The sequence below is a fragment of the Rhipicephalus sanguineus genome, chromosome 3 (genome assembly GCF_013339695.2).
Source record: "Rhipicephalus sanguineus isolate Rsan-2018 chromosome 3, BIME_Rsan_1.4, whole genome shotgun sequence".
NCBI lineage: Eukaryota > Metazoa > Arthropoda > Arachnida > Ixodida > Ixodidae > Rhipicephalus > Rhipicephalus sanguineus.
Genome location: NC_051178.1, coordinates 122,570,969 through 122,594,427, shown reverse-complemented (window position 1 = coordinate 122,594,427; position 23,459 = coordinate 122,570,969). Strand labels below are relative to the sequence as shown.

The 23,459-nt window shown below is 50.1% G+C and overlaps 2 protein-coding genes across 11 annotated transcripts in view; one reads left to right on the top strand and one right to left on the bottom strand.

The window, feature by feature from the left end:
• LOC119387053 (carbonyl reductase [NADPH] 1) overlaps positions 1-23,459 on the top strand; it is a 606,874-nt gene that overhangs the window by 343,584 nt on the left and 239,831 nt on the right. The window contains exon 1 of one of the 2 annotated variants that reach the window (XM_049413354.1): positions 20,549-20,552. The exons of the other annotated variant lie outside the window; for it this stretch is intronic. The gene's annotated coding sequence lies outside the window, so the exon portion shown is untranslated. Of the gene's footprint in view, positions 1-20,548; positions 20,553-23,459 lie in introns of those variants that run through there. 2 annotated transcript variants of the gene reach the window in all.
• LOC119387056 (growth factor receptor-bound protein 14) overlaps positions 1-23,459 on the bottom strand; it is a 257,802-nt gene that overhangs the window by 170,868 nt on the left and 63,475 nt on the right. For 8 of the 9 annotated variants that reach the window (XR_007415386.1, XR_007415387.1, XM_037654356.2 and 5 more), the window contains exon 2: positions 19,689-19,789. Coding sequence is in view for 7 of the 9 variants with exons in the window: in XM_037654356.2 (XP_037510284.1) it covers positions 19,689-19,789 (101 nt within the window). In the remaining 2 variants the exon portion in view is untranslated. Of the gene's footprint in view, positions 1-9,777; positions 9,840-19,688; positions 19,790-23,459 lie in introns of those variants that run through there. The other variant, XM_049413351.1, reaches the window with a different exon arrangement.

Below are 23,459 nucleotides of genomic sequence, written 5' to 3'. Positions count from 1 at the left end.
TTCTCGTTTCCCTCGTCCATTTTCTCGGTCCTCGTTAAATCGGCACCGTCACTTGGACGAGCACGAGGGTCGTGCGCACCATACAGGAGGGAAGGAGGTGAAAGCGGCGGCGGGTGCGCGGCTCGCAGTACAGCCGCCGTCTGAATAATAAAAGAAGAGAGTGGATGAACGGAGGAGAGAGGCCGGCTGGCTGAGCGCCTAGACACGGCTGCAATTAGAAAACGTGCGCGTCGACATTCCGCGGCATTAATGAGCGTCGTGGCCGCGCGCCCGACACCGGTGCCGTTTTAGCGGCGTCGCCCCAAGGTCGTCGTCGCTGCCTACTTAGCCGCCGCACGAACTCGGGGGAACCAGGCGCACGAGCGAAGCCGCCGTTCCTGGAACGTCGGGAGGAACGAAGGCACGAACGGGCACGGAGGGGACACGCCCGGCAAGCGACGCCATCGCGCGACCTCCGATGCTGGTGTGACGTGTGGGAGAGTGGTTTGAGGTTTGGAAATACGCTAACTATACTGCAGCAAGTAAGGGAGCACGGCGCAGCGTCATTTGGGTGGGGAGAGTGAAAGAGAGGAGAGAGAGGAAAGAACCTATCGAGATGAGTAGGCGTCTGGTCCGCGCACCTTTCCGATAAGAAATCGGTGGTACTGGGATCGATTTCCAGTGCCTCTGGGGATCGAACCCAGTACCTCCTCCACAACCTGAATTGCAAGCCAACGCTTCACACCTTCACCACTGCTGTGGTGGACGTGCGTGCGAGACGACTTCGTCGAGCAGACGACAGTCTTTCAGACAAAGAAAGGAGGAGAAGGAAAGAGGAAGGAAAGAAGAGAGACCACGGCTAGTCGACGAACGCCCGTTACGAGGCCGCTTACGCCACAAGCGAGGCTGAGACAGTGTGTCGACTGCACCACTACTGCGCAAGCACTATGTGATAAACGACGAACGGTTTTTGTATCTCTTTCCTTATAGCGCAGACGCGCACGCATGTGCGTTGCTTTGCCAACCATATGTCGCTATAAAATGGCCCATTAAATGGAGGGGGAAAAATCAGCAAGAGCGAAGATAAAAATCAGCAGGGGCAACTGTACAACCCTTCTACAAACACGCGCGTGCGAGGCCTAATATGCACCTGTCGTTGCAATGATATGGAAGGACAGGGCGAAAGATATGGTGTCGGAGTCGGCAGCTGCGACAGGCGCAACACAAGAGCCCACAATCCTTCCGACGGAGTCAACGACCTTCGACTAGGCCACAGCAAACACGGAAATTGAAACATCAACCAACAACGACGCGTCACCCGCTGAAAGAATAAACTCGCAGCTGTGTCACGCTACTACTGCCAACCACGAGTATCCGCCAAACACGCCAGTGAGGGCTCTCGGCAGCACAAGCGATGCGGGGAACGCATACGAGATTGCGCAGAAAACGAGAAAAGCCTGAAAGATCGGACACATTACTGATATTTAGTGCCGCATGCCCAAACATGGCCTGCTAACGAGTAACCTCACTGCTTACGGAACGTGACCAAGGGCGAGCACCACGGCGTAGTGAATGGGCAGATGCGTAGAGGAGATAAAGAAATGGCTACTGCAGAAACGCGGGAAAATGGAACAATCACGTGATGTTGGTTTCGTGAAAGCGCGAAATGGAAATCAGAAACAGCCGTCAGTGACGAAATATGACTACTAGTGGCAGTGTCAAGTTCTACTACCGAACAAACAAGCAAAGAAAAAAATGAGAAAACACGGAAAGAAAGAAACAGCCAGACAATCGTCATCCATTGACCAAGATGAAAAAAAAAAGAAAAGAAAGAAAAGGCGAAATCTTGAGGGGTCGAAGAAAAGAACATGACGAATTCTTCAACCCTTTTGAGCGCTGCATACTAAAACGCTGGAGAGCAGACTGCGCACGCTAATTTGGAGAGGTAAGAGCAGCAGCGAGCGAGAAATTTTCCCCGCTTCCGAAATCCGCTCCGTATGCTCCCTTTGACTCGCAGAACTTTCTCATCACTTCTCGTCCACGTGCAGTGCTCAAAGAGTCAGCCGAACGCAACCGTGCGTAGAAGTCACTCGCGCAGACATCTAATTGCGCGTTGAAAGAAAGAAAGAAAGAAAGAAAGAAAGAAAGAAAGAAAGAAAGAAAGAAAGAAAGAAAGAAAGAAAGAAAGAAAGAAAGAAAGAAAGAAAGAAAGAAAGAAAGAAAGAAAGAGAGAAAGAAAGAAAGAAAGAAACGAGAGGCAAAGACATATCGACATCGTTGCGTAGCGCTGCTTCGCGTTCAGCCGGCAGACACGAAGCGTTCATGCTGTGCCATCCAGTGGCGCAAGGCGCGCGTTTGCCACGTGTCTTCCAAGCGCTGCGGAAAAGCCATCCCCCTGCTGTCGACGAAGAGATTGGGGCTGAAGAGCGCGGCACTCCTGCCGTCCGGTTAGCTCTCGCACGGAGTCACCGCGCATCACAGCAGCAATGCTCTCGGCCAAGGACTGCGCAACGTCAGCTGCCATCGCTGCCGCCGCGATTGCGACGACAGAAACACGAGCGTAGGCAGAGGATGATAAATAATGAAATAAGAAAAGAGCAACAAAACGCTCACCCGCCATAAGAGAAGAAAGAGAATCAAAGAGGAATGAGAAGCGCCTTGTCCCGTTTCACTTTCATGTACTTTGGCCAGACGCTCTCTTTGAAGACGCGTTTTGGAAAAGAGCTAAGAACGGGGAGCCGCGACGTTTGGCATTCAGCACGCCGAATGAATAAGCAGACCCGACAAGTGATTACAACTCGGACTGCGCACTGAATGAAAATAGAATAAGTTGAAGTACAAGCCCGTAGCTTTGGCAAGAAACATCAGAAAGGGAGACTGGGAGGAGGGGTGGACGGCGATGAATGTGACAGTGGCAGCTGACGTAACGGAACACCGCCGATCTCTGAATAAAGCGCAACCGCACGCGCGAAGGAGTTTCGAAACGATAACACCGACCACTTGAGCCAACTATCGCAGATGACCGGTTCCCCGCCGAGAACAACAAGAAAAAAAAAAAGGGGTCTTTTGCTGGTCGATCCACGTTGAATGTCAAGCCGCAAACGCGGTGCCTCGACTCGTTGGAGGAACTGTCATCTTCGCCGGGTGCTCGCAGCGGCCGGCCGTGTATAATCGATATTCTATCACACTCCGCGGTTACGCAAAAAAAAAAAAGCCGGGGGATCGCTTTCTGATGCTTTCTTTCCCCCCTTCCCATCTCGTGCCTGCGCGGTTTTCTTTTCCCGTTCACACCGTGACAAGGGTGCCCACGCCTTCTCGCATAATGCGTACTGTCGTATTATACGCGCCTCAAGTTGGCGAAGCCCCCCGCTTTTGTCTCTCAAGTGCGGTTTCAGTGTGTTCGTCCACTTCGGCGCTCATTGTGACATTCACACATTTCTCGCCTAATAATAATAATAATAATAATAATAATAATAATAATAATAATAATAATAATAATAATAATAATAATAATAATAAAGGCGATTCAACTGGCGGATCAGAGGCCGTGACCGAACTTTCAGTGCGTTACTTCTGTCTTAGTATACGCGTCTGCAGGTGCCGATTGACTTTAGCAAATTCAATGCCGATATATGTAGAAATATGCTTGCCCCACCAACCACAGTCATGGATGCTGGCTGACTGTACACACACACGCACGCACGCACGCACGGACGCAGGCTCTCTCTCGGTCGGTCGGTCGCTCCTCGCTCGCTCGCTCACTCACTCACTCAGCACCCACTTCTACAATGCGTCGCAGTGAGACAGCAGTACACGCGTATGTCGTCAAGAGGGGGAGGAGAGACAGCTGCCTCCAAGCCGAAATTGATATTCTGCTGCGCAAAGAGAAACAAAACGATGTAACGAATGAGAAAGTGAGAAGACACGCGCGAAGCTACGAGGTTTAATTAAAATACTAAATGCCATTAGGTTTTCGGAAAACTGCAACACATTGGCTGTTACCAAGAGGCGACGTCAGGCTGGAGCTCGTTCAGCTAAGACGGGGATTCTACTACCGCAGCGCCCCCCCCCCCCCACCTTTCTTTTTTTTTTTTCGTTCGTTGCCATGACAACAGCGTTGTCAATCGAGAGACGTCCATCACACGCCGAGAAGTGAAATCTCGAAAGATAACTTTTAACACAGACGACGCTAAGGGCAACGAGACACGCGCATTTCACAATACACGGCTCACGCTACAGATAGACGCCGCGTAACTCATAACGTTTCGAGTTACAGCGTGAGAAGGCCTTTATTTCGGCCCAGGTAATAATCGATAAGCGTTAGCCGGTGTTGCAAACCTTGATGACGCACTCGTATGTAGCAATAGTTACGAAACAGCCGCTAAAAGAACACCGTCGTGGTCGTCTCCTATCGCTGTTCGATTCGCCTATCGACTGATGGCTACCGCCGCAGTAATCCAGCCGCAGTTATCGGCGCGTGCGATTGTGTAGGAACTGTGCTGCGCAAATAATGAGGTACGATATTTTAAATAAACTAATCAAATTCTGAGGTATTACGGGCCAATAGCGCGGGGCAGAGGGGGAGTGCGCATTAAAGGGCCCCTCACCAGGCCACATGGCAAATTTTAGTTAGACGCTGGAAGTTGTTGTGTGCCGAATGAAGAGCAGTATGCCGCAAGAATTTTTCAAATCGGTTCATTACGAGCTGAGAAAAACAATAATTTGTAGCGGCGCGAAACCATGATGCGAGGAGGCGAGTTTCAAACCCTTGCCACTCGCCCCGTGTAGCCTTCGCAAGCCAAATCCCTTCCCTGCCCTCTTCACTTGACACATACGCATGAACACGTCATGCGCATGCACGGTCACGTGCGCATGACGTGCCCGAGCCAGCCGGAGCACGCGAGCGGCGTTGCACGGCCGCTACCTTTTTTTTTTTATGTAGCGGCCATGGGCGTTTTGTCGGCGTTCTCTGTGGTGTACTGCCTGTTTCTGCCGGACGGGCATGAAAGTTGAGACATTTGTACGGGCACAAGAGTGGCGGTATCACGAGCCAGTAACGCATTAACGTTTACTTGGACGCGGTAGAATAAATGAGCATAATGAGTGCTCGAACGCGCTAGAACATTACTTTCGTTTCCAGGGCTGGCGTCTGCTCGATGCGCTAACCGCGGGGACACGAACGCATGGGAAAGGGAGGCACATTAGCCCCGCATGTCGCTGCAATTCACGAAAAGAAATGAAAAAGACGCACACATTCATTTTGTGTGTCTCATTATTTCTCTCAAGTTTTATTATCTATTCAAGCAACAAATTACACTAACTGCACATGTCGTGTCAAATAATTATCGCAGCGTCACGTGCTACTGTTGGCGACGTCAGAGCACAGTCGTCTACGTAGAGGAGCGACGTCACAGCACTACCATCTACGTAGGACCATTTTCTCATGTACGTCATCCCCTCATTCTCTAAAGCGCGCGCCCGCGAGAAGAAGGGCAAGCAGCGTTCACCTTGAAATTTGAGCCATTTGCGCGGCGCGTAGCGTTGCAAATTTTGGCAGACGTGATCGTGAACGCCCAGTGTATGCATTGCGCTCGTTCGCTCAAAAATTGTCAAACCTGGTGAGGGGCCCTTTAATTTTGGCTACCTGGACTTCATTAACGCGCGCCTAAATAAATCTAAGGTACACGGTAACTTTTTTTGCATTTGAGCCACATCGCAATGCGGCCGCTGCCCCCCGGGAATCGAACCCGCGTCTTGGCGTCTCAACGGCAAAGCCAAAGTAAACCAAGCCGTTGCCAAAATGTGCAGAGCTCAGAATATGTATACATAGACGCATGCATACAATTATATGCATACACACAAAATTTGAATATTAGTTCTCCTAGGCCAATGCTTGACGCTTCTAATTTCTACAACAATATCATTCTGTCCGTCGCAAGGGCAACGTGCAATTAAACATACGCCGGTTTTATAGTTTAGCCGCTAAACTTTAGCGAGCTCCCAAGCATGCGGTGTCGAAAGCCGGTGGCCGAACACAAGAACAAAAAAATCACAGCATATCCACGGAGTGAATGGTGATGAGTGGGCGAAGCTGCGGAGGTTCATCGGTAAACCGTGAATCTTCCGTGAATTCTGCCCAGTACATTATCACCGACGTGAGATCGGGCGCGTTTATACTAAAGGTTCGACGAGAGTTATGACGACTTGCAGCTCACTTTAATTTTACATGTACGCTGTGAATTTTCATTGTTTAGAAAACCATTGCTTTAGAAAACATCTGGCGTCTTTCGTTAACCAGCTGGCGTCTTTTCTTTTTGCTTTAGAAACATCTGACGTCTTTTCGTTTTGCTTTTAGAAAACATCTGGCGTCTTTCGTTGGTTTATTTCATCAATCAACGGCGTTTTGAACAAAATTTTTATTGTTTAATCATGCACAGGAGAAATCTCACCAGGCACTACCTTGGAGGTAAACAATGGCTGCTAATGGGAATGAGAGACAGAAGAAGTCGGCTTTTAGCTAACACTTACACTTCTACTAACGTTTCCTACTGAAACATGCCAATGGCTGCTAATGGGGAATGAGAGACAGAAGAATTCGGCTTTTAGTTAACGCGCACGCTGCGAATTTTTTATTGTTCAACAACGCACAGGAGAAATCTCCCACCGGCACCACCTTAGAGGTCAAGATCTGGTACTAGCGTTAAGACTGGTTACGCACTACGAGGGACGAACGGGTGCCGCTTTAAGGAGCTTCGCCCCTAAAAGGGTTATGGGGCTCCGACGCTTGGGCCTTAGAGAGATGGTCCTTCAGGATGTGGAAAGGTGGCGCCCTCTTCCGCACCCCTTACGGGAGCACGGCTCATCACTTCTTTCATTACGTTAGAATGACACAGCCCTTTCCGGTGCACATGCACTGACATCGTGACCTGCGTGTCTTCATCTGCGGTACTATAGCTGTCGAAGTCGAACCTCTACATTGCAGTGTTCTCCATTCGGGCAAGCGAAGCTTCGCCAAATGGAGAGGCCCGGATCCGGCGCCATGGCCGCTATAGAGGCGCTGACTAACACTCGTTGCGCCGATTCAGCCTGAAAGGCGAGATTAATCGTTTCTTGACGTTTCCAGATGGGACGCGTGCGCAATGTAATTTCAATATTGACATAACATGCAATGCAATGCAGAACATGCTTGCGCCATTGCATGTAACATGCAATGGCGCAAGATCTACATGACCACTGGAGGCATCGGGAGAAATAAAAAAAATAAGATAATGCGCGCCTGATTATACATCGGGTGACGTGGGCCGGTGTCTGACGAATATAGGTTCTCGAGCACACTGCAGGGCGCCCTTTAATAGAAGAACTAAAACAGGAAAAGCGAATCTTTCGATGTGCTCGCAAGCGCGATCACTTGACGGCTTCGTAGAACTGAGGGGAAAAAATAAAATGAACACAGGCCGGACACCGAATAATCGAGTTTCGTAATCAGCCCTATCGGTGGTGATTACAAAACCATCCATCAGCCAGAAACGAGAAAATCGCAGCTGCTGATCCGCGGAAATGAGACTGGGAGGTTAGCGCGCGCGACAGCTGCGCAGGGCGTTCACTCCGTAGATGCCGCAGTACAGCTGAGGATTCCCCGAAGAGGATTAGGTGGAGGCCGCGCAGGGGCTCGTATCAGTGTACGCCGCGTCACCGACTGCGCTGCGCTCTGACCTAATTCGAACGGACGACGTGGAGCAAGAGTTCCAAACCGCACAATACACGACAGGTATACGCGGGGACGACTGCCAGCCGATGGCGTTTTAACGTCGCTTTATCTTCTCTTTCTTTCCTCGGACAGGCGACTGCGCTTGCCTCCCCGATGTAGCTTATGCCTATGGACATAAGCTACCTACGTTCGCGGTGTTATGTATCCCCACAGTTATCCTCCTGTATCATGACGTTAAAATCACCCATACAGCGTTCTGCAGGGCGTAGCAAAATTTAGCACACGACCCTTCCGATACCGAAGAGATGGTGCAATCGAACCCGGCAACCTCGATCGACCTAAGCGGCAAAACCACATTAATTCGTGCCGCGCACCACGGTGGTCACACTGCAGCATGGGCACTGTACAGTACTGATTTCAACCACGAGGCGCTCACGTCAGAGGGAGTGCGAGACGGAGTGGTTTCGGAGAAACAGTGCCGAGTCACCGAAAGCGGCTTTTAAAAGGACGACGTCCCAGCGCGACGGCACAGAGAGTGGTTCGCGCGATCAAAGTGGTTGCCGCTCGCGTAGAGTCTTTTCTCTAGGATGAGGCTTTATAATCGTGAAGCAGTACACGCACAGTGCACACACACCCAACCACGCGCGAGACAGGCTTCGTTTTACGGCAACTAGATTGGCCCTCGCTTCGCTTGTCAAATAACCGCCTCGGAGCACATAAATCTCGTGCCGTCATAGCACGGGGAGAAACCGCGGGTGACCGCGCGACCGATAAGCGCACGCCACATCGCGAAGAAGGCGGCAAAACGCTCTCTCACTCTATACTTCTGCTACAAAGGACTAAAAACAGTCAGAGGAGCAGTGAACTACACCGATCTTAAGGAGACTACAAGATTACACATATGGTAATAGCCAATTACGATCACCAGCACAAACGATACAATCCTTCTTCCGCAAAGATATTTAAACCAACCCGCTTTTGATACACCAACGCCATCTATACGCTGCAGACTGCAGTGTTGCCGCTTCGACGATGGAGAGGATATGGCAAAAACTATTACAGAACAAGTGAAATAACTTGGCGAGGTAACGTTGCGTGAAACTGCAGGCGGTCGTGCGTAGCGCTACTTTTGATAGGTTAGCAGTCTGCGCTGCTGCTGTTTTATAGACGCCATATGTGAATGGTAGTTACATCTCACAAGACGCCCTATCCTGCACAGCTCGGATAGGGAAAGAGGTCCCTTTAGAGAACTTCCTTGAATGAATGCACTTTCGCCAGAGCTGCTAACGTTCTAAGAGTCCTCGAGTAATGCATGATTCACTTGCGGGCCGCGCCGAAATTAGTGCGGGCGACAGAGGTGAAAAAACACCGCTTCATCCGATTTTTATCTACAGTATTTTCTCGCGAAATGATTGAATGGGTAAAATATTTGCTGTGTATAGATGCGCGCCGATGGGTCTTCCCCTATCGAGACGCGATAATGAGAGCAAGAAAATGCCTGCGACCCCTTTCGACAGAATGCGCAAAGCCCTGAGCAGCGAATTACATTTTCAATCGCAGCCGAAGACACGAAAGCAGCTTACACACACAGTGAGAAATTTCGGCTCATATCATAACCTTCGACCAGACATTTACGATTTTATTCTTCACCGGTCACATCCTAAGAGGCGTCAACGTGCTAACTGCGAAGCCCTGTGCAACAGAGCGACAGCGTTAAATGTTTTACAAAAGCATAAAATATGCTTCGTAACGGCGTCGAGAAGCACAGATTTAGTGACGTCGCTAATACTAAGAATTATCTACATTGCGGATCGAAACAAATATCAAGCTAATGAGGCGATGCAAATTGCCGTCAGATTTTCCTAAGCACGTGCAACGATCAACGTCAATCAAACGCGAGTCATTTGACGCCGATGAGCAACCGGCTTGGTAACTAAGCGGATGACAATACGGAGTTGTCCGCTGCATTAACGCGTATTTTAGGACACTTAAGGCCGCGAATCGGTAAAGGGCACTTTTGCGGAACCGATCGCCCGCAGATTACATCCTGTGGAATTCGTGCGAGAAGCGAGAAAATTTCTGACACTTACAAATTGGCGAGAACCCGGCTGCAGACTGAATGGGCGCCGGCGTCCATAGCAGCCGAAGCCGCGCAACGGTTCGCGCGGGTGCGTCCCTCTTGAGATAGATGGCAGCACTCCTCGGAAGTCGCACCGCCGCGCCCTCAGCGTCGTGCGCCTGTCATCGGAATTCCCCGCGAGCGCGGTGATTCAACTACCCGCCAGATGGCTGGCGAAGTCCGGCGGTAAAGACATGGCGGCCACGAATCTCGCGACGCGCGAAATTTGAGCGGGACATAGTCTTGTGACATCGGCGACATTGAACATTATATTTTGCTTTGCACGCAGTTTCATAGGGAAAAAGAAGCGATGGTCCGCAGCTTGCAAAGGAATTATCACAGGCGCCGGACATTTGATGATGTTTTTCTTGAAGGGCCCGCGGCAACGAGGAGGAGCGTGCAATGAATTTTGATGGCCTTCCTGCGACCCACTGGGCTTTTAAGCACGTGGTGACAGAACCGTACAATTCAATAATAATAATTGCTGGAGTTCAATGTCCCAAAACCACGCTACGATTATGAGGGACGCCGTAGCGGAGGGCTCAGGAAATTTCGACCAACCTGGGGTTCTTTAACGTGCGCATAAATCTGAGCACACGGGCCTCCAGCATTTTCCCCTCCATCTAAAATGCGGCCGGCGCGGCCGGGATTCGATCCCGCGACCTTCAGGTCGGCAGTCTAGCAACATAACCACTAGACCACCGCGGCGGGTTCCTACAATTCAGGAGATGCTAAGCCGGAACAAATGGCGGCCATGTAGGCCAGACTGACTCCGATACTGCAACAACACTACCACGACCACCACCACCTACGAAATAGTATTTAGATAGTTGTCATTTGCATACATGCAAATACCACCGCCCACGCACTCCGTAAAGATGGTTAACCAGTGTTTTACCACTGGGTTGATCCCCATGGCCCATTAAAGTCTTTCTTAATTATTGGTTACTTACGTCTGTCCAGAAATCTGAATTGGTGCTTGCCACCCGTATGTTCCTTCTAACGCCTTCTTCATCTTTAGTAGACCAGTTGTGGGTAGTGGGATTTACCCAACTTCTGTGGCAAACACATTCCGCACGCGGACGAATTAATTTTAAGTGGGCCAGTGGTGAGCAGCGGCGCTTGCCCAATTTCTGATGCACATGCTCGCGAGGAGTTCGTGCGTACACAGGGCGGACGAATTTTGCTGTAAGAGATCCCACGTGAGCCCAGCGAGCCGCAAAGGCCAGTGGAGCCCTGGACTGAGGACGCCACCCACTCGCCCAGAAACCTTTCACTCAATAGACAAAAAGTTTTGCATCATCACGCAAAAGTAAAGCTCCTGTTTTGCATTGCGAAAGCCTTGTTCGACATGATCGCGCGATACCCGCAGGGCGATATACTGTTTTACTATAAAGGCTAGCCTGGCAAAGCAAGACTTTCAAATGGGGGCGATCAACGTTTCAAAACGAGGCGAGGTCGGCGCGTAATGTTTGTACGATCCTCATTTTTCGCTGCCAGTAATGATTCTGAAAGGATACGTTACGGAATACTATCATAGAAGAAGAAAAACAAAAAGCACTCCTTTCCAAATATGTGAGGAGTAGGCCGTCTGGACGACGTTACTGCATCAGCGAGTATTGTAATAGTTTGAAAGACATATAGTAATGCCATTTTAACACCGCCGCAGAACGTCAAAAGGTACTGCTATAGGAAAAGTACTGGAACTAGAACTAGAAAAAAGAACCGCACGCGCGTACGCCGACGCCTCCGTAAGAGCGGTCAGCATTGGTTAAAGAGATCTGGGTCAATCGCAGCCATCTCGTACTGTGCACTCCTTAAAACCAGGGTAATCTACACTAGACTTTCTTTCTTTCTTTCTTTCTTTCTTTCTTTCTTTCTTTCTTTCTTTCTTTCTTTCTTTCTTTCTTTCTTTCTTTCTTTCTTTCTTTATTTCTTTCTTTCTTTCTTTCTTTCTTTCTTTCTTTCTTTCTTTCTTTCTTTCTTTCTTTCTTTCTTTCTTTCTTTCTTTCTTTCTTTCTTTCTTTCTTTCTTTCTTTCTTTCTTTCTTTTCTTTTCTTTTCGCACACTAATAACCGGCCGCCAAGGCTGTGCGGCGCTCCTAAGACAGCCTGCTTTAGATAAATGAATTCGCAAAAACAAATATATGCGGGCTGAGGCAAGGAGCGCGCATAGCGATTAGTTAGATATATCCTAACGATCGCTGCGTTTATGTTTTATCGGTGCTGCCTACATTTCATGAGGGCGAAGCCAAAGGGAATCAGCATATCGCTGACTCTATATTAAAGGCGGTCGTAAGACATTACTGAGGGGGGAAAAAAAAAAAAAAAAAGGCCGAGACCGACGCCGTTTAGGTTAACAGACCCGATTAATCTCACTGCAGCGGCGCCTTCGACACGTTGCTCCGAATCGCCAGAAAACGTTTAACCACCGAGATTTGTGTTTCCCGATTTCGCTTACCTCCGCAAGCTCTCTATACGAGCCTGCCTTTTTATTTTCCCTTAATTTCCTCAGCTATCTATATCAATATGTACGTGGGCTGCCAAGAGAAACGACTGAAAAGAAACAAAGCCTCAGCTGTTGGCGTTCACCTCTCTACAGCCCTGTTGCGATCGCGTACAAGAGAAATCAAAGCGGTATCGCCCGGTCAGCGAGATCTGTGTCGCGTCAGCGGTTGACGCCCGCGGATTACCGCGGATTAATGCGACGACCCGACGCGGTGTTCCGGATTACACGAACACCGAGACGCGAAACAGATTAAAAAGGGGAGAATAAGAGGAACCGCTAGAATGGAAAAATAAATAAACTGTTTTAAAAAATTGGCCGCGTATCTGCGTGCTTCGCTCCAAATGTCGTCTAAAGACGACAGAAGAGGCGCTGTGTGAGATATGGACGCCATCTGGCCATACGTCGGGAAACGTGAGTGCTGTGTTGCGGGCTGGTAGTCCCGGCGCAGCAGCAGGCGAAGACCGGCGGTGACCAACGCGACCGGCGGGGACGCCAGCCAGCTCGAACACGTGGTTTGGCGCGAAGCGCCGAAGCAGCAGAAGGAACGTCCGCACTCAACGAGTACTCTCCATCAGGGGCGTAGCCAGGGGGGGGGGGGTTCAACCCCCACCCCCCCTCGAAATTTTTCCATTTTGCTTGCGTATATAGGCACGCACACATACAAACGCACGCACCAACATACATAAAGTATGGTTTAAACCCCCCCCCCCCCCCCCGAAAAAAATTTCTGGCTACGCCCCTGCTCTCCACACACTCTTATTTACACGTCGCCTGGGTAAAACAGGATTGCCAGAGCGGCGCCCCATGGCATTCGTACAGTGCAATACAGAACCGAAACCGAAACAACAATGAGCTCATGCAGAGGGCGCGGAGGAAGGCAAGTTTCAGCGCAGTCTCATTTTCAGCGCAGCTTAAGAAACTAGGGTCTCTAGAATTACGTATCTATTTTATATTAAAGGAACACACCACCTCATACTTACCTAGTGATGTTGCGCCTCAGATATTCGTAATGTTTACTTTTTGATCAACAATGTACAGAAGTATGAACCTAGTCAGACGTTCAAGATGGCTGGCCCTTGGGCATGTGGTTCAACTTTGGCCGGGTGGCTGAATCGAGTGACGTGCCGACAAACAGAAAGACAGACCAAAATTTCTGCGTTTATCGTCTTTAATATATTACAAATTAAAAGCAATGACACCGCCTTGCAAGTATATATCATTCATTAGCCATATTTTTCATCTCGCTCAAGCTTGCCAAGAAGCGCACAAAGACTGCGCCTGTGGCCAATTGATTGATTGATTGATTGATTGATTGATTGATTGATTGATTGATTGATTGATTGACTGGTCGATCGATCTTTCAAATAACGCGGGAACGGCACGTCTAGGACACATGCACGGGGAGGGAACAGTGATAAGGAAAGGAAAGAGACGAAGCGACCGCACAATTACTCATGGTGTATTTTGTTCGTTTAAGGCCGTTCATTGGTTACACTTGTGTCAGCGGTGGCCAAATGATGGATTTAAGGCAAGGTTCGATTTTAAAGAAGAAAACTGTATTGAACTGAAGTTACAAGTGAATCGGCGGGGTTACATGCAAAAGAAGAAAACGGGATTCGGTGCTAGAGCTCGTTCAGTTGCGTCCGACGCCGCTCGTGTCTCGGCTCTCTCTCTCCGGCGAGGCGTTGCTACGCGTTCCCGGCTCGAAGTCTCACTTTTGTTGTTTCTTGTGCGGGGCCGAAATGCTCCCGGTGAATTCGAGCGGCAGCCAGCACTTCCCGGACCTTAGCCCATCGTCTACGTTTGGTGTCTGAGCACGCACGTTGTAAACACAGCGACCGTGTGAACTCGAGTCCCGGCTGACACTTGCGACAATCTTCTAGCGACAGGGCGTGTGCAGTAGTGTGCAGCGGAAAGCAAGCAACCGCATCACTCGTCTCCACGCACTGCATCCAGATCAAGTGCCATTCCCGCTTCGGCCAATTACGCCAAGTGGGATCCGGCGCTCGTCTCTCCATAATCCGCCCCGTGCGACGAACTAATCCACCCAGGCATCGCCCGTAGCTTCCTATCCCTACATGCCTTGCACAAGTTGGTATCCCCGTCAATCCACGCAGGAGTGTGCACGTATACACCATGCGGCACGGCGCTGTCGTCGCCTCTGTGTTTACACGCGGCTACACTCGGTTTAACAATAACGCCGCAGTGGAGTGTCCCCGGAGCTGGTTACACAGCGCTCGATACTAGGCGGACGACGCCACGCTCCGACGCGCGAAGGTGCCATTCCGATGGGAACGGCTCACGCCACCGTGTAAGCACTCCACAGCAGCGCAGAATGTAAGCTACGGATTACTTGCCGAATATTGTAAGGCTACCTATTTGTTGAGTTACGGTGTAGCAGGGCACGAGATGCCGGGAATCGGACCTTCACCCCCGTGCTTAGCATTTAGCAGCGCAACGCTTCTGCTGCTGCAGGCAACAACGACGGTCATGCGTTAAACAATGTGACACCACGAAAGGCAAGGACGAAATGTGGCAATGACAAGTGAGCTCGACAGAGGATATGACTTGAACATCTGAAACGAATGATCGCCGAACAAGCCCATGATCGAGAAAGCATCGGATATTGGAAAAATGGCGCATATACAAACACGCGAGTGACCGGTGGGACCTTCGGGGGCCGCATTTGTGTACACTCGCCGCCACCGAGACCTGTAACGTATAAGTTTCGCCTAAAAATAATTAAGAACGACGACGCACATAACGCACACTTAGGGGCCCTCGCACAAGGCCTTCTCTGCAGAGGCAATGGAAAGTGCGGAGACAGCCGTGAGGAGTGTCACCGCAGCCCCTGGCTGCATGCTCCGCGGTGGTGCGCCCTTGGACCTCATGCGGAGCAGGTGTCTAAATCGGAGCTGCAGCCGGCCCGAGAGCCAACTCGACGCGACCGGCTCCCGTGGCGGCACCGCGCACAACACAGTGAAGGGAGAGAGAGAGAGAGAGAGAGACCGCAGACGGGACGCCAGGGCCATGAGATGGCGATAGCAGGGGACTCGACGGCGCGCACTAGAGCGGGCTCCGGAACAGTATACTGCAGGGCTTTTATCTCGGGCCCCGCGTCGGGTCTCCCGGGTCAACTCGACTCTATATAGACAGACGGGCGCGCCGGCGTAGTGCCTCGTTTCCGGGTTTAGCAATCGGCGGAGAACAGACTTTGTTGAATCGCCCCTGGTTAAAAAGAGAAAGGCACAAAGGAAAAAAAGAAGAATTCACAGGGTCCCTTATGCAATCGCCTAAAATGACTCGAAGGAGAAAGTCACCTTCCCTTTCTTCTCAGTCCATGTATTGATCCTCCCAATTGATTTGTGACGTCATCATGGCGTCAAAACTCTTTCAATCTGTGATGATGACGCATAGGATGATGTCATTGGTGGAGTCATGTTACACTGAGGTCATGTGACTTGGTACGCAGACTCCACACACACATTCACTTGAGTATCGCGTGACCCTTTGACCGACTTTTATTGCTCAATTTTTTTTTTGTTTTGAATCATTCGTGGCGGCGCCGACGCCTGTCCCGCGAAGTATCGTCAGATCTCGCCAAATGTCGAAGACGCCGTCGTTCAATTTTCGCGTTTGATGAGACATCTAAGGCTTTCGCCTTAAAAATAGGAGAGTGGGACGGGACGGGGTGGGGGGGGGGGTGCTATGTGCGTGGCTTGCATGTACAATTCGTAGCAGGTTCTACGGTCACTTATCCTTTGTGGCATAGCAGTGTGGACTGAATGAGTTTATGAGGCTTCAATTCCGCCACGTACATAGGCAGCAAAAGCGCGGCTTCGTAACCGGGAAGGCATTCCGAGCGCAAGTCACGCGGCATCGCTGCAGCGAACAATCGAGTTCTATTTCCATAGCTATCGACTAGTTAGTCAGTTGCGTTTGTACACTATGAATAGCTTCTCATTCTTCTCTTTAGCTTAGCTACCGTTGGTTGTATTTGCGACAAGTGGTTAACCCTTTTTCTCCACATCGCGATTTGAAAAAAAGAAAACGCTTCTCACTGCATTAAAATCTTATTGATGTCTTCGGAGCTCTCTTCCAAGCACGAGATGCGGGAGTGCACACAAGCTTAGATTAACCGCGGACGGTTTACAGTACGCGCGCGTATTGTAGACCAGCCTTGCTGCCATATTATGTTCATAGTGAATGTGACTATTTCACGATGTTGTCGCTTTGTAGCAACTAACAAGTGCTGCAAATTAACGACGATCTCTCAGCTGCTCCTCGTCTGCCTGAAATCCGATAATTCGCTCCGATAATTCGCTCTGCCACTAGGCTCTCCCGTTTGCGGGGAAGCACTTGCTGCCACGCGAAGCAATACTGTCAACAGTTTTTCTTTTTTCTTCTTAAGATACAGAAAGAGTATAACGAAAGAAGCGGTGGGAAAGGACAACAATGACCAGATAATGAAATATTTTTATGAAACCCTTCGGCTTCGTTTAGGCTGTATTCTCACGACGGACGTGATCGCGGACGGATTAGTCACGTGACACGTGACGTGATTCGGATCTCTCCGCAGCCAGCATTCACACGACAGGGGAGAATTCACGCTACAAGCGAGGATTTCGGCATTGGTCCCCGAGGATCCCAACTGTGATTTGGGCTTCCGTCGTTTCACGAATCGCTCCGCGCGGACCGAAGCGGGGACGCGGGAACGGCTGACGTATGGTGACGTAGTACGCAATCCGCAGGCTCGAATCGCGATTTCGTCCGTCGTGTGAATACAGCTTTAGATGGTCTGGAATAATAGGTAAATAAAATTGAAAGAAAAAACCAGTAGCCCTGTGTGACACAAAGACACACTTTACTCGTATTTCGCAGCAAATGCTGTGTAGCCATGTCTGTTCTATTTATTTATTTATTATTTATTATTTATTTATTTATTTATTTATTTATTTATTTATTTCAACAAGCAGAACGACAGCTAGCGGTTCTGGCGCACCCAATGCGTGCTCCAAACAGCTCTGAAATTATCCGAGCGTCGCCTGTTCCCGCCATCATTGCTGTCGCCGGGCAATTCACTCTCGGCGGCGCAAGCCGGCTAAATCGCCGCCGTTGTAAACAACGTAATGCAACGGGAAAATGCCGAACGACTCGCTTTTCGCCGTTCCGACCACGCTTAGCACGAAGCACAGTTCTGTGCTTCTGTACTTCTGTGCTTTTGTGCTTCTAAGTAGTACTTGTGGCGATGCAAATCCCGCCGTTTTCACGTTCGAGTGGGATATAGCTTCCATCGCGAAGAAACGAGCCAAATGCCGCCCACTTCATCGCGCTGAGCGCGCACAAAGAACGGAGCAAAATCTCTTCAAAATGTCGACCGTCCAAAGCTATCGGCTGCGTCAAAACAAATGCGGCACACCACCATGCACGCTTTCCGTGCCCACACTGTGTGTAAACAACCGCCCGCGCATCGGAGAGCGAAATGGGGCCGAATAACCGCTGCTACGCAGCTGCGCTGCGGTCGTATGATCGCCAAAGCGAGGTGGGCGTTCTCGTTTCCGACCGGAGAGGAGGAGGGAGGGAGAAACCATAACTTCGTGCCACCGCAAATGACAACGAACTCGGTCCCGCGCAGTGCGAGCGCGGACGACTAGAGAAAGAAAGCGAAACAGCAAAAGAAAAGAAAGCGCGCTTAAAAAGAAATCGCGCCGAAGGATAATGAAGCGACGTCGGCCATCGACGTCCATGGCTGTTGCAAACAACATACAGTCGAGAGACACGCCCACACCGTCCGTTGAGGCGTCCAGCAGAAGGCGTGCGTGCGAGGTGCGCGCGCGTCCCGCCGCCGTTCACGCTCCGTCCATCTCGACTCGTCTCCTTCCTCTCTTCCCTTTTACATTTTCCCGCGCTTCTCCAGCCTCCTCCTCCCGAGCTCTCGCCGCGTATCGAATTCCCCTTCTCCATCGCCTCTTCCTCCTCCGACGACGACGAGCCATTTGGCCTCGGAAAGAAGAGGCGCGCCGCCGCTCGGGCAGAGACACAAAAGGACCGAGGCGCCCGAGGGGCAGAGAGCGCAAAATAAAACGCCGCCGCGTCAACAGGAAATGCCAGACTGCACCCGAGACGCTCGACCGTGGTCCCTGGGGTGTTTTATTTTTCTTTTTGCGGTGTAATACCGCTCCGTTCAGGTGCGGCCCGCTTCGCGTTCGCTCGGTTTATCGAGGAGAGGCGGGATTTTGGGGGGGGGGGGGGGGGGGGGGGGGGGGGAAGGAGTGCATTGCGCGCGCATGAAAAGTCCTCGCGCCTTTCGACACGGCTCCGAGGCCACCAGTTTGTTTTGTTTCCCACCTCGTACACCATATAATCTTTGCCAGCGCTACCCGCCGCCTAGTTCTCTCTCACTCGCGGCGACCGCTGCATGCCCGTCGTCCGGTGTTCATCATCTCCGGGGGGTGTTGCGCGGGTGAAACGGAGGCAGCGGAGAAGCGATGGCGCGTTTCGCTGGAAGCATGACGACTGCCGACGTGGTGGCTTTTTCGAAGCGCCGCATAAAAACGCGTGCCGAATTTTTCCCGGCCTTAATGGTCGCCCGCCGTGCCAGCCTATACGAGAATGCGCGAGAATGCGGCGGTAGCGCGCTAGTACGGACGGACGGACGCGTTCCGAAAGTTTGGAGGCGTTCGCTCGTGACCGCAACGCGTCACGGTTTTTTTTTTCTTTTTCTTCTTCTTCTTTTTGTTTACCCGTGCGTGCGCCTGGGTCGAAGTGACGCCCCGAAGGAGAGGACCCACAGGCGGGTGTTTGCAGCGTGAAGAATGCTTCGGTGCGAGGAGATCTCCTCCCCCCCCCACCACCCCCCCCCCCCCCCCCCCAAAAAAAAAAGGAAAGGAGCGAGCCATGCGAAAATTATGGGTGGTATACGTTTATTTGCCTATAAACTTCGTGTTTCTTGCATCGAAGGGTCTTTTCGGCTTGAAAAACTGATCGTTTTCAGCGATACTGCGTTGTAAACGCGAAAATTCGTGATACTTATGCATGTGCTCCTAAACATATTGCCCGCCGAAAAAAAATAGAAATCTAGGACATCTATAAAGGCATAAAGCATGATGAGCGACGCCACAAGGACATCTGGAGTTGTAAATACATTAAAATTACACAAATCGACCTAATATACCCGTAATTGCGAGAGCTTGCAATATTCATTTTGCGAAGACGGACAGAAGGAACACGAGGCGCAGTTCGTCTTCGTAAAGTGTGCGCTGTTTTATCCTTATGATGAAGAACATCCTACTAGCTCGAAATGTGCCATAGCAATATGTATTGCTTTGTTCATATGAAAGCGCAGAGTCATATGTATGTATGATGGATACTCACGATCTGGCGGTCATCTGGAGGATGGAGTTGGAGAGCTGCAGGCAACTCATGCTGTTGAACGCGGCCCCCCAGCCCACACGTCGGCTGGCTAAGTAGTGTTCCTGCAGAAAGAAGAAAGAGAGGGAGAAAATTATAAACGACACATTCTTATTATAACCAAACCAAGCCTGCTGCCAGAAGCAGGGATCATACACGAGGAAAACAGGAGGACAGTGAGCTCTTAATGGTACATATCTTATGGGTTTGATGTCTGGATGAGCAGTGATCTAGTGGGCTTATTTGTATGCATTATGAAATGCGCCATTTCGCATATCCTGGAATAGCATGGCACATCGTATATGTTCATACAGGCACACAGCTGTGTAACTTATAAGGGACGTATAAACGAAGTAGTGCTTTCGAGCAGCACTGCTTTCGCAAGTCCAACGACCGATCAGCCGAAATAAGTGACCGATATTTCGAGTATTGATGAAAATTAAAAAAGAAAGGAACGACAAAGAAACAGGCGATATAGAACCAGAGTCGATGCATGCGTACATAACCCTAAAAAACAGAGACAAGCCGTTTCCTTGATGAAAATAGAGATCGATTAACGATAAGCGAAACGTCGTATAGACTGGGCGGATGCAGTCGATGCTGACTTAGATCAAAAATACAAATGTGACTATTTTGCGCGGCCTTCTTTTTCATTACTGATGTGGATTAGAATCATCTTTATCATCAAGAAAAATGTATACAACGAATCTCGACACCTATACACTGTACACCTACAACTGCGTCCATTCTTTTTTTTTTTTTTTCCTCGAGTCTGACGGACATGCCCACAATACAGAAAAAAAGGCCAGCCGTTCATTGTTTTGTCAACGGCCGGGATTGCCTTTAGTTTTCTGGAAAAGGCTCGACATTTCGGCTTTGCTGTTTGTTGCCGGTGTACTCGACGTCGCACACACGAGGCCTTTTGTCGATACAGACACCACAGGCTCGCTCTTCCAGACGTGCTACTGAGGGTCTTTGTATTCTTCTTCTTGGTTGGGTTACGCGCAGCTTCCCACTCCCTGACGTCACTTTCGACGCCAACCTGTCATACACGTTTGACGTGACACGCGCATGCGTCAAAACCCACGGGTCAGATGCGAAAGGAATTTTCCTTTCTGCGTAGCCCCAAAAGACAGGGCACCGGCGAAGGCCTGTCGTGTACACTTAATATCCCCGAAAGGTTGCTCTCTGCGATTTCCGGCCTTATAGCTCTTTCATTTATTTTTTCCTTCTTCGAAAACTACCTCACACCTCTAATGACGTTCCGCGCGTGTTTTCTGACCTTGACAAACATGGCCGCGGTCTGCCGCCACGTGTATATATAGACTGCTCTACTGCGCATTTTGACAGTTATATAAACAGTGCTGATTAATCGATCCTAATGTCACAAAAGCAACGCACGGGCAATAAGACGACGTATAACGGAAAGCTCGGGAGTACGTCATGAGCACATGTTTTCGTTGTTTTTCTTTTTTTTTTTTTTAACGGGAACCGCGACCTGGAATCGAACGCTCAGCGTCGCTCGCATACGGATCAGTGTTAAGCAAGCGAAACATTTCGGCTCGGCAGAACAAAGATCTTTAAAGGAGTACTGACACGATTTTGAAGTGCAGCAAAACGGACGTTTTTGGTTTCCTTGGCATTTAGTGTTAACGCTCACCCCACACCGCATCCGGGAAACACGTACAAATATTTAAGTTTGATTTTAAAGTTTTCATCTCCCAGCACCTCTGCAAGGCAGCTTCACCGCATGGAGAGCCCTGTGACGTTTCAAGTCAGCTCACTTGGTTTGCGAAGTCTGGGTTCTGCATGCAACCTAAATCACAGAAATCGCTGTCGGAGGCACTGGACGACAGTTCACTCATCATGAACCACGTTCGACTGACAGCAAAGGACAGCAGGTGCATATTTCGTGGGTTGCAGTCTGCCTGTGGTGTCACGGGCAAACTTGACACGTCACTATGAAGCCGCCCTCTCGAAACCGAAACCGAAACTGCTGGTTGAAAGAAGCGGTGTTAAAAATATATGCAATGCATCCCCAGGCACCACGACACTCTTTTTAGGGTTCTCGACACCCGTGCTTTCATTTAGAGCAACAACCCGAAAATTTTTAAAATTCATGTCAGTACTCCTTTAACAAGATAACTGGCTCAGAAGTGGCTCGCAATGCTTACAAAGTGTTACAGGATATCGCAGCTGTCCTCGATCGCACGCCGATTAAACGGATCCAGCAGAATAATACCTTGATTTTCTTTCGTAACCTTGGCAGCATGCCAAACTGAGTCACATGGATACGCATAGATATATAGTGTAGTCGGCAGTGTGCAGCGCCACTCCACTGCAACACTTCACTGCAACGTACGCCGGTGGTATCCCTACGTATATGATAAGGTAAGTACATGCGCCAAAGCGGTGCCTGTGCTGCGGGCGCCTGCGCTCACGTTAGACGACAATGCGGCTGATTCACAGCTATTACTAGAAGAGACCAGATGTAGACGTTTATATAGACGCTATACAGGCCTAACACGATCGATATGGAGACGGGTCTATACGTATACGCTAAACGTATGGTTACTCACCGTAGCGCAAACAGCGGCGCTGACGGCGTGATTCACTATTGTTTGCCGCGACGACCAATCGACCTTGTCGGCCAAGGCTCGTTATACGGGGAAGGTAAAGAGTTAGCCTGCCTAACCCGTGCAAACTAAACGTTCGCCGGCAACGTGCTGCAGGCGGAGAGACCGGCGAAGGACGCAATGGAGAACGAACCCGGTCATTAAAGGCTGCCCTCTGTATACACCATCGCGAGCCAAGGTACACAGCTGCGCGCAGAAAAACATGTCCCCGCGCGAAAAAATACAGGGAGGTTGCTTTTGGAGCTGCGCACGTAAGTATACGCGACGTTTCCACGATCATAAGAGACCCTTCACGGTGAAAAAGGTCGAAAAACACTTGACGAGTCGGCCCGAGGACACGCAGCTGTATACGCACTTGCAATAATAATAATATCTGAGGTTTAACGCGCCAAAACCACGACATGATTATGCATTTGAGGCCCGCCGTAGTAGAGGGCTCCGGAAAGATCTTTAACATGCACTGACATCGCACAGTATACACGGGCCTCTGTCATATCGCCAGCATAGAAATGCGACCGCCGCGGCCGGGATCGAACCCGCGACTTCCAAGTCAGCAGCCGTACATACGCAGTTGTATACTATATGGCGGAACCAAAAAAGCTAGAGAAACCCTCGCCTGTTCTTGCGATTTGGCGGCACACAAGATCTCAGCTCGCGAATACAAATGGGACGCCCATGAGAGAGAAGTCTCAGTTGGTCGTCGTCATATGTGGCTATCTGGCAAATGCGCGCCAGCGTATTTCCATTCCTGACTTGGGAGGGGGAAAAAAAGACTGCACTGAGCGCGGTGCTTACCAGAAGGGTGAACACTTAAAAAATATATTCTCGTACGCCTGTGCCTATTCCTGTGCGTAAAACTGAAATAGCAATCTCTGCAATACTGATTGCATAAAATTCGCAGATTGACATAAATGAGCGCGCTATGCACGTACATGACCGAACGTTACAGAGTGACCGGCAGCTATACAGTCGCAATACCATCAGCTTACACGTGAGAGCTAATATAGTACCATGGGGACTCCTTCCTCCCTGTACAAGAAGAGAGAGAAATAGAACAAAAAGAAAAAGCACGCGTGGGGGGGGGGGGGGGGGGGGGGGC